Source organism: Oncorhynchus tshawytscha, linkage group LG31, assembly GCF_018296145.1.
Source record: "Oncorhynchus tshawytscha isolate Ot180627B linkage group LG31, Otsh_v2.0, whole genome shotgun sequence".
Classification (NCBI taxonomy): domain Eukaryota; kingdom Metazoa; phylum Chordata; class Actinopteri; order Salmoniformes; family Salmonidae; genus Oncorhynchus; species Oncorhynchus tshawytscha.
This window is the reverse complement of record NC_056459.1, coordinates 30855243-30871540: the sequence shown is the minus strand read 5'-3', so window position 1 is coordinate 30871540 and position 16298 is coordinate 30855243. Positions and strand designations below refer to the sequence as shown.

The window sequence follows — 16298 nt, the reverse complement described above, 5'->3', positions numbered from 1 at the left end:
TAGTGCTGCATCAGATGACCTGGCCTCCACAATCACTCGACCTCAACCCAATTGAGATGGTTTGGGATGTGTTGGACCGCAGAGTGAAGGAAAAGCAGCCAACAAGTGCTCAGCATATGTGGGAACTCCTTCAAGACGGTTGGAAAAGCATTCCAGGTGAAGCTGGTTGAGAGAATGCCAAGAGTATGCCAAGCTGTCATTAAGGCAAACGGGTGGCTATTTTGAAGAATCTAAAATATCATTATATTTGGATTAGTTTAACACTTTTTTGGTTACTACATGATTCCATATGTGTTATTTCATAGTGTTGATGTCTTCACTATTATTCTAGAATGTAGAAAATAGTAAAAATCAAGAAAAGGGTGTCTTAACTTTTGACTGGTACTGTATATCCTGAGTTTCCTCAGATCTATTACTAAAACTGAGGAGAGTAGTGTTGTTTTCAGACCAGACCTACCGTGTAGGTGTATCCAGATCTCACAACACCTGGAGAAGTGTTTAATATTTTCGGAAGCCCTCTCCCCATCTCAGTTTACACTCGATCAAACGTGATCAATCTCCACATTATTTATTACAACATTTAGTTGAGGTTTAGGGTTTAGGGAATGACTTGTCCCAAATACAATGCTTTTAAGTTTAAAAAAAATAAATATTTATGACTAATTTATTCCTTGCCACCCACTCTGAAACTAACTGCAGCTCTTTGTTAAGTGTTGCAGTCATTTCAGTCACTGTAGTAGCTGACATGTATAGTGTTGAGTCGTCCGCATACATAGACACACTCAAAGCAATTGGCATGTCGTTAGTAAAGATTGAAAAGAGTAAGAACATTCTAGAACACCCTCTGTGTTCTGTTAGACAGGTCACTCTTTATCCACAATATAGCAGGTGGTGTAAAGCCATAACGCTTCAGTCCCTTTTCCAGCAGCAGACTATGATGGATAATGTGTGATGTCTAACGAAACAGCCCCTCCCACAATCTTTTCATCATCCATTTCTCTCAGCCAAGCATCAGTCATTTCTGTAAGTGCTGTGCTTGTTGAATGTCCTTCCCTATAAGCGTGCTGAAAGTCTGTTGTCAATTTCTTGAGTGTAAAATAGCATTGTAGAAGGTCAAACACACATTTTTCCAAAACTTTACTAAGGGTTGGTAACAGGCTGATTGGTTGGCTATTTGAGCCAGTAAAGGGGGCTTTACTATTCTTGGGTAGCGGAATTACTTTGCCTTCCTACAGGCCTGAGGGCACACACTCTCTACTAGGCTTAGATTGAAGATATGGCAAATAGGAGTGGTAATATCGTCTGCTATTATCCTCAGTAACTTTCCATCCAAGTTGTCAGACCCCGGTGGCTTGTCATTGTTGATAGACAACAATTCTTTTTTTTCACCTCTTCCACACTCACTTTACAGAATTCAAAATTACAATTTTTGTCTTTAATAATTTGGTCAGATATACTTGGATGTGTAGTGTCAGTGTTTGTTGCTGGCATGTCATGCCTAAGCTTGCTGATCTTGCCAATGAACAAAATTGTTAAAGTAGTTTACAATATCAGTGGGTTTTGTGATGAATGAGCCATCTGATTCAATGAATGATGGAGCTGAGTTTGCCTTTTTTCCCTAACATTTAATTGAAGCTTTTTACTGTCATTCTTTATGTCATTTATCTTTGTTTCATAGTTTAGTTTCTTCTTATTTTCATTCAGTTTAGTCACATGGTTTCTCAATTTGCAGGACAATTCCCAATCAGTTGTGCAGCCAGACTTATTTACCAATCATTTAGCCTCATTCCTGTCAACCATACAATTTTTAAATTCCTCATCAATACACTGCCATTTAACAGTTTTTACAGTCATTTGGTTGATCCTCATTACACACCACAGACCAGCAGCGTCTGGTTGATCCTCATTACTCACCACAGACCAGCAGCGTCTGGTTGGTCCTCATTACACACCACAGACCAGCAGCGTCTGGTTGCTCTTCATTACACACCACAGACCATCAGCGTCTGGTTGCTCCTCATTACACACCACAGACCAGCAGCGTCTGGTTGCTCCTCATTACACACCACAGACCAGCAGCGTCTGGTTGCTCCTCATTACACACCACGGACCAGCAGCGTCTGGTTGCTCCTCATTACACACCACGGACCAGCAGCGTCTGGTTGATCCTCATTACACACCACAGACCAGCAGCGTCTGGTTGATCCTCATTACACACCACAGACCAGCAGCGTCTGGTTGCTCCTCATTACACACCACAGACCAGCAGCGTCTGGTTGCTCCTCATTACACACCACAGACCAGCAGCGTCTACACACCACAGACCAGCAGCGTCTGGTTGCTCCTCATTACACACCACAGACCAGCAGCGTCTGGTTGATCCTCATTACACACCACAGACCAGCAGCATCTGGTTGCTCCTCATTACACACCACAGACCAGCAGCGTCTGGTTGCTCCTCATTACACACCACAGACCAGCAGCGTCTGGTTGATCCTCATTACACACCACAGACCAGCAGCGTCTGGTTGATCCTCATTACACACCACAGACCAGTAGCGTCTGGTTGATCCTCATTACACACCACAGACCAGCAGCGTCTGGTTGCCCCTCATTACACACCACAGACCAGCAGCGTCTGGTTGCTCCTCATTACACACCACAGACCAGCAGCGTCTAGTTGCTCCTCATTACACACCACAGACCAGCAGCGTCTGGTTGATCCTCATTACACACCACAGACCAGCAGCGTCTGGTTGCTCCTCATTACACACCACAGACCAGCAGCGTCTGGTTGCTCATTACACACCACAGACCAGCAGCTCATTCCTCACACCACAGACCAGCAGCGTCTGGTTGATCCTCATTACACACCACAGACCAGCAGCGTCTGGTTGCTCCTCATTACACACCACAGACCAGCAGCGTCTGGTTGCTCCTCATTACACACCACAGACCAGCAGCGTCTGGTTGCATCCTCATTACACACCACAGACCAGCAGCGTCTGGTTGCTCCTCATTACACACCACAGACCAGCAGCGTCTGGTTGATCCTCATTACACACCACAGACCAGCAGCGTCTGGTTGCTCCTCATTACACACACAGACCACAGACCAGCAGCGTCTGGTTGATCCTCATACACACCACAGACCACACACCACAGACCACCTCATTACACACCACAGACCAGCAGCGTCTGGTTGATCCTCATTACACACCACAGACCAGTAGCATCTGGTTGCTCCTCATTACACACCACAGACCAGCAGCGTCTGGTTGCTCCTCATTACACACCACAGACCAGCAGCGTCTGGTTGATCCTCATTACACACCACAGACCAGCAGCGTCTGGTTGCTCCTCATTACACACCACAGACCAGCAGCGTCTGGTTGATCCTCATTACACACCACAGACCATCAGCGTCTGGTTGCTCCTCATTACACACCACAGACCAGCAGCGTCTGGTTGCTCCTCATTACAAACACAGACCAGCAGCGTCTGGTTGCTCCTCATTACACACCACAGACCATCAGCGTCTGGTTGCTCCTCATTACACACCACAGACCAGCAGCGTCTGGTTGCTCCTCATTACACACCACAGACCAGCAGCGTCTGGTTGCTCCTCATTACAAACCACAGACCAGCAGCGTCTGGTTGCTCCTCATTACACACCACAGACCAGCAGCGTCTGGTTGGTCCTCATTACACACCACAGACCAGCAGCGTCTGGTTGAACCTCATTACACACCACAGACCAACAGCATCTGGTTGAACCTCATTACACACCACAGACCAGCAGCGTCTGGTTGCTCCTCATTACACACCACAGACCAGCAGCGTCTGGTTGAACCTCATTACACACCACAGACCAGCAGCGTCTGGTTGATCCTCATTACACACCACAGACCAGCAGCGTCTGGTTGCTCCTCATTACACACCACAGACCAGCAAATATTCTTTACATCATCAACATAGGAATCACTACAAAACTTATTGTATGACCTCTTATATATACACTATATTAGGCCCAGCCTGACCTCTTATACACTATATTAGGCCCAGCCTGACCTCTTATACACTATATTAGGCCCAGCCTGACCTCTTATACACTATATTAGGCCCAGCCTGACCTCTTATACACTATATTAGGCCCAGCCTGACCTCTTATACACTATATTATGCCCAGCCTGACCTCTTATACACTATATTAGGCCCAGCCTGACCTCTTATACACTATATTATGCCCAGCCGGACCTCTTATACACTATATTATGCCCAGCCTGACCTCTTATACACTATATTAGGCCCAGCCTGACCTCTTATACAGTATATTAGGCCCAGCCTGACCTCTTATACACTATATTAGGCCCAGCCTGACCTCTTATACACTATATTAGGCCCAGCGTGACCTCTTATACACTATATTATGCCCAGCCTGACCTCTTATACACTATATTAGGCCCAGCGTGACCTCTTATACACTATATTATGCCCAGCCTGACCTCTTATACACTATATTAGGCCCAGCCTGACCTCTTATACACTATATTAGGCCCAGCCTGACCTCTTATACACTATATTAGGCCCAGCCTGACCTCTTTATACACTATATTAGGCCCAGCCTGACCTCTTTATACACTATATTAGGCCCAGCCTTTTGAACTGTGGTTTTCCTAGATAGCAGAAGTAGATATTCTTATGTCTTGGGGGTAGAAGCTGTTAAGAAGGCTTTTGGACCTAGACTTGGCGCTCCGGGTACCGCTTGCCGTGCGGTAGCAGAGAGAACAGTCTAGGACCTGGGGCATCGGTACCGCTTGCCGTGCGGTAGCAGAGAGAACAGTCTAGGACCTGGGGCATCGGTACCGCTCGCCGTGCGGTAGCAGAGAGAACAGTCTAGGACCTGGGGCATCAGAGAGAACAGTCTAGGACCTGGGGCGGTGCTCGCCGTGCGGTAGCAGAGAGAACAGTCTAGGACCTGGGGCATCGGTACCGCTCGCCGTGCGGTAGCAGAGAGAACAGTCTAGGACCTGGGGCATCGGTACCGCTCGCCGTGCGGTAGCAGAGAGAACACACTAGGACCTGGGTGGCTTGAGTTCTGTCAACGTTACTAATGTTTTCTTGTGGTTTTTCTGGAAAGATTTTTTAATGTCATGAGAACATGACTTTAAATAGAACCATGGACAAACCTGCAGAAAACGTTATGCTGAAGGACTTAAATTCCCACAGAATAAAGTTGTTTCTTAACGTTCTCTGAATAAATATAGAACATCACTTTAAAGCTGTAATGTGTAACCTTCTTGGGTGACCCGACCAGATTCACATAGAAATATGAGGTGTCCTGTGCTGTAGGGTCTCTCACCTTGAACCTAGTTGGTAGCCTGTCTGTAACACACGACACCAATCTATAGAAGCAGAGAATGTGCCGGAATTAGAACACACACACACACACACATTTCCACACCGGCAGCCAGGCACCAAACAACATTTCCGTTCACCTAGTAGGAGTCAATAGTGATACACACACTCTAATGCCGCGTTCAAGTCACTTCGGAAACTTGGACAGTTCCGACTTGCTTTCTCGTTGTAGAAAATTATACCCCGAGTTTCCCACTTGGGAAGTATCAGCATAAACCAATAGCAAGCTCTCCCATCTCCTTGAGTTTCTCTCCTTCGAGAGAGAGAGAGAGAGAGAGAGATGTGCTTTACACAAATAACTTAGGTTCATTTTAACTCGGAGGTCCTGAGTTTTCCCGACATGTCGTGATTGCGGCAGAACACACACACACACACACACACACACACACACACACACACACACACACACACACACACACACACACACACACACACACACACACACAGTCCTATAATTATTCACCCTGTGATGCTCTGTAAAGACGTAAACTGTGTTCGCTGGTCTGCTATAATAGTACCACAGGTCAATAACCCTGCCCTGAGCCACACACGGCTAGCCTCAGTACCAACCATCCTGATCTCGCAAACCTACATTCTGTTTCGCTACATGGACAGAATGTAAGCTTGCGAGATCAGGATGGTTCGTATGACCCTAAGGCACGGCCATAAGTATTCAGAAATGGGTCAAAGTGGAAAGGATTCTGCAACATACTGTCAGGTTCTTATTTTTCAGAATAAATAACTCACGGACACTAGACGACCTTGTCTAAGTTTAATTCTTCCCAAAGGGTCGTTACAGCTGTAATTCAGACACAGACATGGTGGTATTCATACCCAACTTTGGGTGGAGTCTCCTCCGTATCTCTAAACATTGCATCCTTCTTGCTAAGCAGAGAACTAAGTGATATGAGCCTTCAACAGTTTCTCCCCTTATCAGGACTGTCACATGCGATTGTTTTCCCTGCACTCAACACATTCCAAGCTTAGTTGTCTTACTACAGAGAACCATTACCTTCTCACTCCTTTATATACTATGCGTCTGATCTATCATGTCTTTAATATCTCAATGTTCAAAGTTTACCCAGAATCCAACAATACGCACACACAATGCCTACACACCCTTCTCTGACAGCAGAATATAGAGCAGTTTTGATCCGTCTGAGGAGCCATGTGCTGCTTCCCCTACAGCAGCCTCAGATCTCAACTTGGCACAAAATGGCTGCCATAACCCACCCAGATGGCTGCTACAACTGAAACACGTGATGAGCCATTTGGCACAAAATGGCTGCCATAACCCACCCAGATGGCTGCTACGACTGAAACACGTGATGAGCCATTTGGCACAAAATGGTTGCTACACACAGTTAGTAGATTCACTGAGTTTCCTCGAGCCTCTGATATAGGTGTTGTGACTGTTGTCATGGGGATTGTGAGGTGACTGACAGAGAAGAACTCAGGAAGGCTTTAGAGAAGAAAATAAACGTCAGTGGAATTTATTCAGTGTTTCATACAAAGGAGAAGCACTACAAAGAGAAGGACGGGACAACATAGAAGGGGTCAGGGGTTAGAGGTCAGACAGGGGTTAGAGGTCGTTACAGTGGGGATCGGGGTTAAGGGCGAAGGGTTGTTGTTATTTTGGCAGGTGTGGTAAAGGATAGTTTTTTGGTGGAAGTTATTACTCGGCCTTGATGTAGGAGCGTGTGCAGATGACATCACCAAGATTCAGTGTCTGTGGAGAGGAGAGGAGAGTTAGATATACAACAGACACATTCTTACATGTAAGAGTTAACACCAACACACACACACACACACACAGTACTGACCAGTTCGAGGGCGTTGCCGCTGACTTCACGAACCAGAGTGGTCTCCTTGCCGTCCCACTTCTGCACGTGAATCATCTTACCACCCTCAACCGTTATTAGGGACTAGAGAGAGAATGAGACATTATGAGTTATGAACAAACACTGAATGGGGAAACTGGAGAGGAGATTAGACGGTACAATCTACTGCTGATAAAGGAGAAGTCTCAGTGGGTTTGAGACTGAGGTTAATGTGTATGTAATTGCCAGATAAAGAATGCCTACTGCACACTCTTAGAAAAAAAGGGGCTGTCTAAAACCTAATACGGTTCTTTGGCTGTCCCCATAGGAGAACCCTTTGAAGAACCCTTTTGGTTCCATGTAAAACCCTTTTGGTTCCATGTAGAACCCTTTTGGTTCCATGCAGAACCCTTTTGGTTCCATGTAAAACCCTTTTGGTTCCATGTAAAACCCTTTTGGTTCCATGTAAAACCCTTTTGGTTCCATGTAGAACCCTTTTGGTTCCATGTAGAACCCTTTTGGTTCCATGTAAAACCCTTTTGGTTCCATGTAAAACCCTTTTGGTTCCATGTAACACCCTTTCTGCAGAAGGAGAAAAAAAGCGTTTTTTTTATACCTGGAACTAAAAAGGGTTTTACCTGGAACCAAAAAGGGTTATTCTATGGGGACAGCCGAAAAAACATTTTGGAAACCTTTTTCTAAGAGTGTATGTAGCATGTGTGCCCACCTATCAAGAGTTAAAGTTGCTAGATACGCACACACTCTATACATTACACACCCACCCTACCACGAGTAACCATTCCTCAACAATAAGACATTGTATGTCTTTCTGTTCACTCAGATCTCTCTCTCTCTCTCTCTCTCTCTCTCTCTCTCTCTCTCTCACTCCCCTAACGCCTGACCTCCTGACCTTTCACCCCATTATAAGGACACACACTCGTGACAACTCTTACGATGCGCTATAACGGCCTCATAATGCGTATTAGCAGTAAAGTTTAACGCGTTAGCCATAAAAATTATAAAAAACATATCGTTGCTACCACCACCATAATGTATGACTATCAGCTAGCCATCTCGGACTTAGGTCGGTCTCTTAGCACTCCTGACATCTTACCTTGACCTTCCTGTCGTCGGCGGTGGTCTCGTCGAACTCCTCTCCCAGTTTGAAGTTGATCTCGGTGTTCTTGAAGGTGCTCTGCGTCTTCAGAGTGACCGTGTCTCCCGCTACCTCGATGACGGTGGTGGGCTTGGTCATACCGCCAACCTGGCGGGTTGCAAAGCCCACACCTGTCAATCAAAAAACACATCGCAGGGTTAAAGTCTTCAGATTCGGGATACGACTGTTATAGCCGAGCCATCATCTGGATGCATAGTTATATACTGCTGCCAATACGGCCCTTTTGGGATTCATGATGTGTAACTGACTATTCCACAAGGCCATAACAACGTATTGTAACTATGGTGACTATGGGTCGAAAAGAGAACGAACCGTACTAAAGGGAACAGACTTGTGACCAGACAATGACTGTTCTCATTGCATCTAACGCGCGTACACACACACACACACACACACACACACACACACACACACACACACACACACACACACACACACACACACACACACACACACACACACACACACACACACACACACACACACACACACACACACACACACACACACACTAATCTCTAGTTTGTGTGTTTTTCTTCAAACATTCAGCCAAAGTCATCAGAGACGTTGACCAGGCTGAGTGTGGAGGGGTACCGGGCTGAGTGTGGAAGGGTACGGTCTAGAGTCCTTCTGCCCTCAACTGAAGTAACGTTTCTATAACAGCTGAGTTTATCTCCCAAGGCTAAACGTGACACACTCATACAACAAACAGCCAGTGTGTGTCGCCTGTGATCAGGAGAGTTGGGTCTGGGGTTAGGGGTCATTACCATGGTGACAAGCGCAGACACGTCGATGCTAATAACGCCCATCAGTCACCAAACAAGGGTCGCACACACACACACACACACACACACACACACACACATACACACACACACACACACACACACACAATGTTAATATTCAACCCCTCCTCACAATGCTAGCTTCAGACAAGGAGCGCTCTTTCAGAGAATTCCACCCCTTTGTGTGTGTGTGTGTGTGTGTGTGTGTGTGTGTGTGTGTGTGTGTGTTTCTCACAGTGGAGGCATTTACCCCTCCCCCTTTTAAAGTCTCTCTCTCTCTTTCTTCTCCTCCCCCCCTCTCTCTCCTCTCTCTCTCAATTCAATTCAATTCAAGGGGCTTTATTGACATGGGAAACATGTGTTAACATTGCCAAAGCAAGTGGAGTAGATAATAAACAAAAGTGAAATAAACAATAAAAATTAACAGTAAACATTACACATACAGACGTTTCAAAATAATAAAGACATTACAAATGTCATATTACGTATATATACAGTGTTGTAACGATGTAAAAATGATTAAAGGACACAAGGGAAAATAAATAAGCATAAATATGGGTTGTATTTACAATGGTGTTTGTTCTTCACTGGTTGCTCTTTTCTTGTGGCAACAGGTCACAAATCTTGCTGCTCTCTCCCTCCTGATTTTCTATTTCCATCTTTTTATGTTCCAGTGGAGGCTGGTGGGAGGGGCTATAGAAGGATGAGCTCATTGTATTGGCTGGAATTAAATAAATGGAACGCTATCAAACCTATGGAAACCACATGTTCGGCTCCGTGCCATTGATTCCATTCCAGCCAATACAATGAGGCCATCCTCCTATAGCTTCTCCCCAACAGCCTCCACTGTTCTGTTCCTACTTCTCTCTCTCTCCTTCTGTCCATTTCCCTCTCTTCCCTCTTCCTTTTCTCTCTCTCCTTCTGTCCATTTCCCTCTTCCCTCTTCCTTCACTCTCTCCTTCTGTCCATTTCCCTCTTCCCTCTTCCTTCTCTCTCTCCTTCTGTCCATTTCCCTCTTCCCTCTTCCTTCACTCTCTCCTTCTGTCCATTTCCCTCTCTTCCCTCTTCCTTCTCTCTCTCCTTCTGTCCATTTCCTCTCTTCCCTCTTCCTTCTCTCTCTCCTTCTGTCCATTTCCCTCTTCCCTCTTCCTTCTCTCTCTCCTTCTGTCCATTTCCCTCTTCCCTCTTCCTTCTCTCTCTCCTTCTGTCCATTTCCCTCTTCCCTCTTCCTTCTCTCTCTCCTTCTGTCCATTTCCCTCTCTTCCCTCTTCCTTCTCTCTCTCCTTCTGTCCATTTCCCTCTTCCCTCTTACTTCTCTCTCTCCTTCTGTCCCTTTCCCTCTATTCCCTCTTCCTTCTCTCTCTTTTTGCAATTGTCCCGACCACACCCAGTCTTCCCAAAGGGACACTTTGTGACTGTGGCAATGAAGCCCTTATCTACTTAATATGAGCTCTCTGCATCCAGTATGAAGGTAGTTAGAGGTAGTTTTTATGTCTCTGCATCCAGTATGAAGGTAGTTAGAGGTAGTTTTTATGCCTCTGCATCCAGTAGGAAGGTAGTTAGAGGTAGTTTTTATGTCTCTGCATCCAGTATGAAGGTAGTTAGAGGTAGTTTTTATGTCTCTGCATCCAGTATGAAGGTAGTTAGAGGTGGTTTTTATGTCTCTGCATCCAGTATGAAGGCAGTTAGAGGTAGTTTTTATGTCTCTGCATCCAGTAGGAAGGTAGTTAGAGGTAGTTTTTATGTTTTAGTTTTTACGAGTGGCGCAGCGGTCTAAGGTACTGTATCTCAGTGCTAGAGGCGTCACTACAGACCCTGGTTTGATTTCAAGGCTGTATCACAACCGGCCGTGATTGGGAGCCCCATAGGGCGGCGCATAATTGGCCAGGGTTAGCGTTTGGCCAGGGTAGGCCGTCATTGTAAATGGGAATTTGTTCTTAACTGACTTTCCTAGTTAAATAAAGGTTTAAAAAAATGTCAAAATCCTGTTTTATCCCTTTAAACACACATGCTCTGCTACTTACACACACACACATGCTCTGCTACTTACACACACACACATGCTCTGCTACTTACACACACACACATGCTCTGCTACTTACACACACACACACATGCTCTGCTACTTACACACACACACATGCTCTGCTACTTACACACACACACATGCTCTGCTACTTACACACACACACACATGCTCTGCTACTTACACACACACACATGCTCTGCTACTTACACACACACACATGCTCTGCTACTTACACAAACACACATGCTCTGCTACTTACACACACACACATGCTCTGCTACTTACACACACACACATGCTCTGCTACTTACACACACACACATGCTCTGCTACACACACACACACATGCTCTGCTACTTACACACACACACACGCTCTGCTACTTACACACACACACACGCTCTGCTACTTACACACACACACACGCTCTGCTACTTACACACACACACACGCTCTGCTACTTACACACACACACACGCTCTGCTACTTACACACACACACACACGCTCTGCTACTTACACACACACACACGCTCTGCTACTTACACACACACACACACGCTCTGCTACTTACACACACACATGCTCTGCTACTTACACACACACGCTCTGCTACTTACACACACACACACATGCTCTTCTACTTACACACACACACTCTGCTACTTACACACACACACACACACACACACATGCTCTGCTACTTACACACACACGCTCTGCTACTTACACACACATACACACAAATGCTCTGCTACTTACACACACACGCTCTGCTACTTACACACACACACACATGCTCTTCTACTTACACACACACACTCTGCTACTTACACACACACACACACACACACACACACACACACACACACACACACACACACACACACACACACACACACACACACACACACACACACACACACACACACACACACACACACACACACACGCTCTGCTACTTACACACACACACATGCTCTGCTACTTACACACACACGCTCACACGCTCTGCTACTTACACACACACACACGCTCTGCTACTTACACACACACACGCGCTCTGCTACTTACACACACACACACACGCTCTGCTACTTACACACACACACATGCTCTGCTACTTACACACACACACATGGTGGGCGTGCAGAAATAAACACCTGCGCATATGTGTGTATGTGTTCACAAACACACACAATATCTGCACAAGAATGCACATATGCGGCTGCACACAAACACACACCTTTAAGTATTGATGAACAGTCACACCCTTCTCACAAGTGTACCCATACACCAGCAGGCAGGCAGGGAGGGAGTGAGGCAGGCAGGCAGGCAGGCAGGCAGGCAGGCAGCAGGCAGGCAGGGAGGGAGGGAGGCAGGCAGGCAGGCAGGCAGGGAGGGAGGGAGGGAGGGACGGAGGAATGGAGGGACGGAGGGACACACACCCCATGCTTTACCACTTTACCGTTACTCCACACACACACACACAGTTACACACACACACACACACACACACACACACACACACACACACACACACACACACACACACACACACACACACACACTGCTCACCCAGGGCCTTCATGTATTCATCAAAGTTCTTGCTCTCCTTCAGGTTCCATGTGCCTGCGAATGCCTCAGCCATGTTAGCAGTAGTGTGGAGAAATGAGAGGGCAGCAAGAGAGAGAGAGAGGAGGGAGAGGGGCAGAGATAATGGAGTCAGCACCACTGCTATGCTGCAATCCTACTGGTCGATTTAAGACCGGCTGTTCGTGATGTCATCACTCTGAGAGGGGGAGGGGAGAAGACAGACAGACAGACAGACAGACAGACAGACAGACAGACAGACAGACAGACAGACAGACAGACAGACAGACAGACAGACAGACAGACAGACAGACAGACAGACAGACAGACAGACAGACAGACAGACAGACAGACAGACAGACAGACAGACAGACAGACAGACAGACAGACAGACAGACAGACAGACAGACAGACACAGACAGACAAATGTCCCCTCAGCCAGCTGGTTCCCGGTCTCAGTTCATAAACAGATCCCACAGAGCCCCAGGCCAGAAACACAATTAGACGCAAACAAATTATGAGAAAGCAAATATATAACTATGTGACACAGTGGAAAGAATCAACTAAAAAAACAGAGCAAATTGGCACTTTATCTGGCTCTTAACAGAGAGGACAGATCCAACAGTGTTGAACTCCTTTATGTTAGGTGAAATGCCGCAAACTGCAATCATAGCAGTGAGATTTGTGGACCGTTGTCATGGAAAAAGAGCAACCTGTGGAGTGCAAACAACATTGTAAATATCACCACATCAGATTATTTGTCTTCGTTCTCTATTTGTACTATTGTACTATTGTACTATTGGACATTACTAAAACATTATACATGGCTGATAATATAAACACATGAAATGTCTATCATTTTAAAACCTTTTAGAATTCAATCTTTAACTGTTAATTTCTAACATTTAAAAAAAAAGTTGTTTAATGAGTTTTTTCTCAGGTTTATATTGTTTATTTCACTTGCTTTGGCAATGTAAAATACACTACATGACCAAAAGTATGTGGACACCTGCTCATCGAACATCTCATTCCAAAATCATGGGCATTAATATGGAGTTGGTCCCCCCCTTTTGCTGCCATAACAGCCTCCAGTCTTCTGGGAAGGCTTTCCACTAGATGTTGGAACATCGCTGCGGGGACTTGCTTCCATTCAGCCACAAGAGCATTGGTGAGGTTGGGCGATTAGGCCTCCTGGCTCGCAGTCGCCGTTCCAATTCATCCCAAATGCCATTGAATGCATCTAGAAAGCCTTTGAATGCTGTAGCGTTAAGATTTCCCTTCACTGGAACTAAGGGGCCTGAACCATTAAAAAAACATCACTCCAGAGTACGTGTTTCCTCTGCTCCAGAGTCCAATGGCGGTGAGTTTTACACCAGTCCAGCCGACACTTGGCATTGCGCATGGTGATCTTAGGCTTGTATCCGGCTGCTCGGCCATGGAAACCCATTTCATGAAGCTCCCAAAGAACAGTTCTTGTGCTGATGTTGCTTCCAGAAGCAGTTTGGAACTCGGTAGTGAGTGTTGCAACCGAGGACAGACGAACGGTCCCGTTCTGTGAGCTTGTGTGGCCTACCACTTCACCGGCTGAGCCGTTGTTGCTCCTATACATTTCCACTTCACAATAACAGCACTTACAGTTGACCGGGGCAGCTCTAGCAGGGCAAACATTTGACTAACTGACTTGTTGGAAAGGTGACATTCTGTGACAGTGCCACGTTGAAAGTCACTGTGCTCTTCAGTAAAGCCATTCTACTGCCGATGTTTGTCTATGGAGATCATGGCTGTGTGCTCGATTTTATACACCTGTCAGCAACGGGTGTGGCTGAAATAGCCAAATCCACTAATTTGATGGGGTGTGCATATACTTTTGTGTATATAGTCTGTTTCCCATGCCAATAAAGCCCCTTTGAATTGAATAGAGGGGAGGGGCAGGGGGAGGGGCAGGGGCAGGGGGAGGGGGAGAGGCAGGGGGAGGGGCAGGGGAGGGGCAGAGGGATAGTAAGGAGTCCAGCGGGTACAATCAAATAATAAAAAAGAAAAAATAGGAAGAAGAAGAGAACTGAGGATTGGGGGAGGAGGGAGGAGGGAGGATAAGAACACTGCTCAGAGAGAGTGGGAGGGATGGGAAGGGGAGGATGGAGGAGAAGAACACACTGCTTAGAGAGAGTGGGAGGGATGGGAAGGGGAGGGGAGGATGGAGGAGAAGAACACTGCTTAGAGAGAGTGGGAGGGATGGGAAGGGGAGGGGGAGGAGGGAGGAGGGAGGATAAGAACACACTGCTCAGAGAGAGTGGGAGGGATGGGAAGGGGAGGAGGGAGGATAAGAACACACTGCTCAGAGAGAGTGGGAGGGAGGGAAGGGGAGGGGAGGATGGATGAGAAGAACACACTGCTTAGAGAGAGTGGGAGGGATGGGAAGGGGAGGAGGGAGGATAAGAACACACTGCTCAGAGAGAGTGGGAGGGAGGGAAGGGGAGGGGATGGATGGAGGAGAAGAACACACTGCTTAGAGAGTTTGGGAGGGATGGGAAGGGGAGGAGGGAGGAGAAGAACAGTGCTCAGAAAGAGTGGGTTGGATGGAAAGGGAGAGAGAGAGAGAGAGAGAGAGAGAGAGAGAGAGAGAGAGAGAGAGAGAGAGAGAGGCTCTGCTCACACCAACCACACGATCAACAACATTGGACACTGTATGGAACACAAAGCCTTCACTATCTTCCTGGAATAGCCCAGGCCTGAGGTCATCTGCCTTTGACCTAAAGAGCAGGAATCTGGACTTCACCAATAAATCGGAAAATACAGACATTGTCATCCTACAAGAAACATGGTATAGGGGAGATGGACCCACTGGTTGCCCTCTAGGTTACAGAGAGCTGGTAATCCCATCCACCAAACTACCAGGTGTGAAACAGGGAAGGGACTCAGGGGGTATGCTAATTTGGTATAGAGCAGACCCAACTCACCCCATTAAATTAATCAGAACAAGAACATTTTACATTTGGCTAGAAATTCAAAAGGAAAGGATCTCAGAGAAAAATGTCCTCATGTGTCCCCCCACTAGAATCCCCATACTTTAATGAAGACAGCTTCTCCATCCTGGAGGGGGAAATCAATAATTTCCAAGCGACCTAAATGTAGCGACCTAAATACCAGAACCGGACAATTTGTATTTATATTTATTATGGATCCCCATTAGTTCCTGCCAAGGCAGCAGCTACTCTTCCTGGGGTTTATTATGGATCCCCATTAGTTCCTGCCAAGGCAGCAGCTACTCTTCCTGGGGTTTATTATGGATCCCCATTAGTTCCTGCCAAGGCAGCAGCTACTCTTCCTGGGGTTTATTATGGATCCCCATTAGTTCCTGCCAAGGCAGCAGCTACTCTTCCTGGGGTTTATTATGGATCCCCATTAGTTCCTGCCGAGGCAACAGCTACTCTTCCTGGGGTTTATTATGGATCCCCATTAGTTCTTGCCGAGGCAGCA

General features: G+C 46.5%; 1 protein-coding gene across 1 annotated transcript; it reads right to left on the bottom strand.

Annotated features, from left to right (window-relative positions):
* Positions 1–6895: 6895 nt before the first annotated feature.
* Positions 6896–12953, bottom strand: LOC112229420 (fatty acid-binding protein, heart). The gene is made up of 4 exons (XM_024395245.2): positions 12807–12953; positions 8353–8525; positions 7242–7343; positions 6896–7147 (listed from the first exon to the last, which is right to left on the bottom strand). The coding sequence occupies exons 1-4, from the start codon at positions 12877–12879 to the stop codon at positions 7094–7096; spliced, it is 402 nt and encodes a 133-aa protein (XP_024251013.1). The 5' UTR covers positions 12880–12953; the 3' UTR covers positions 6896–7093.
* Positions 12954–16298: the final 3345 nt, after the last annotated feature.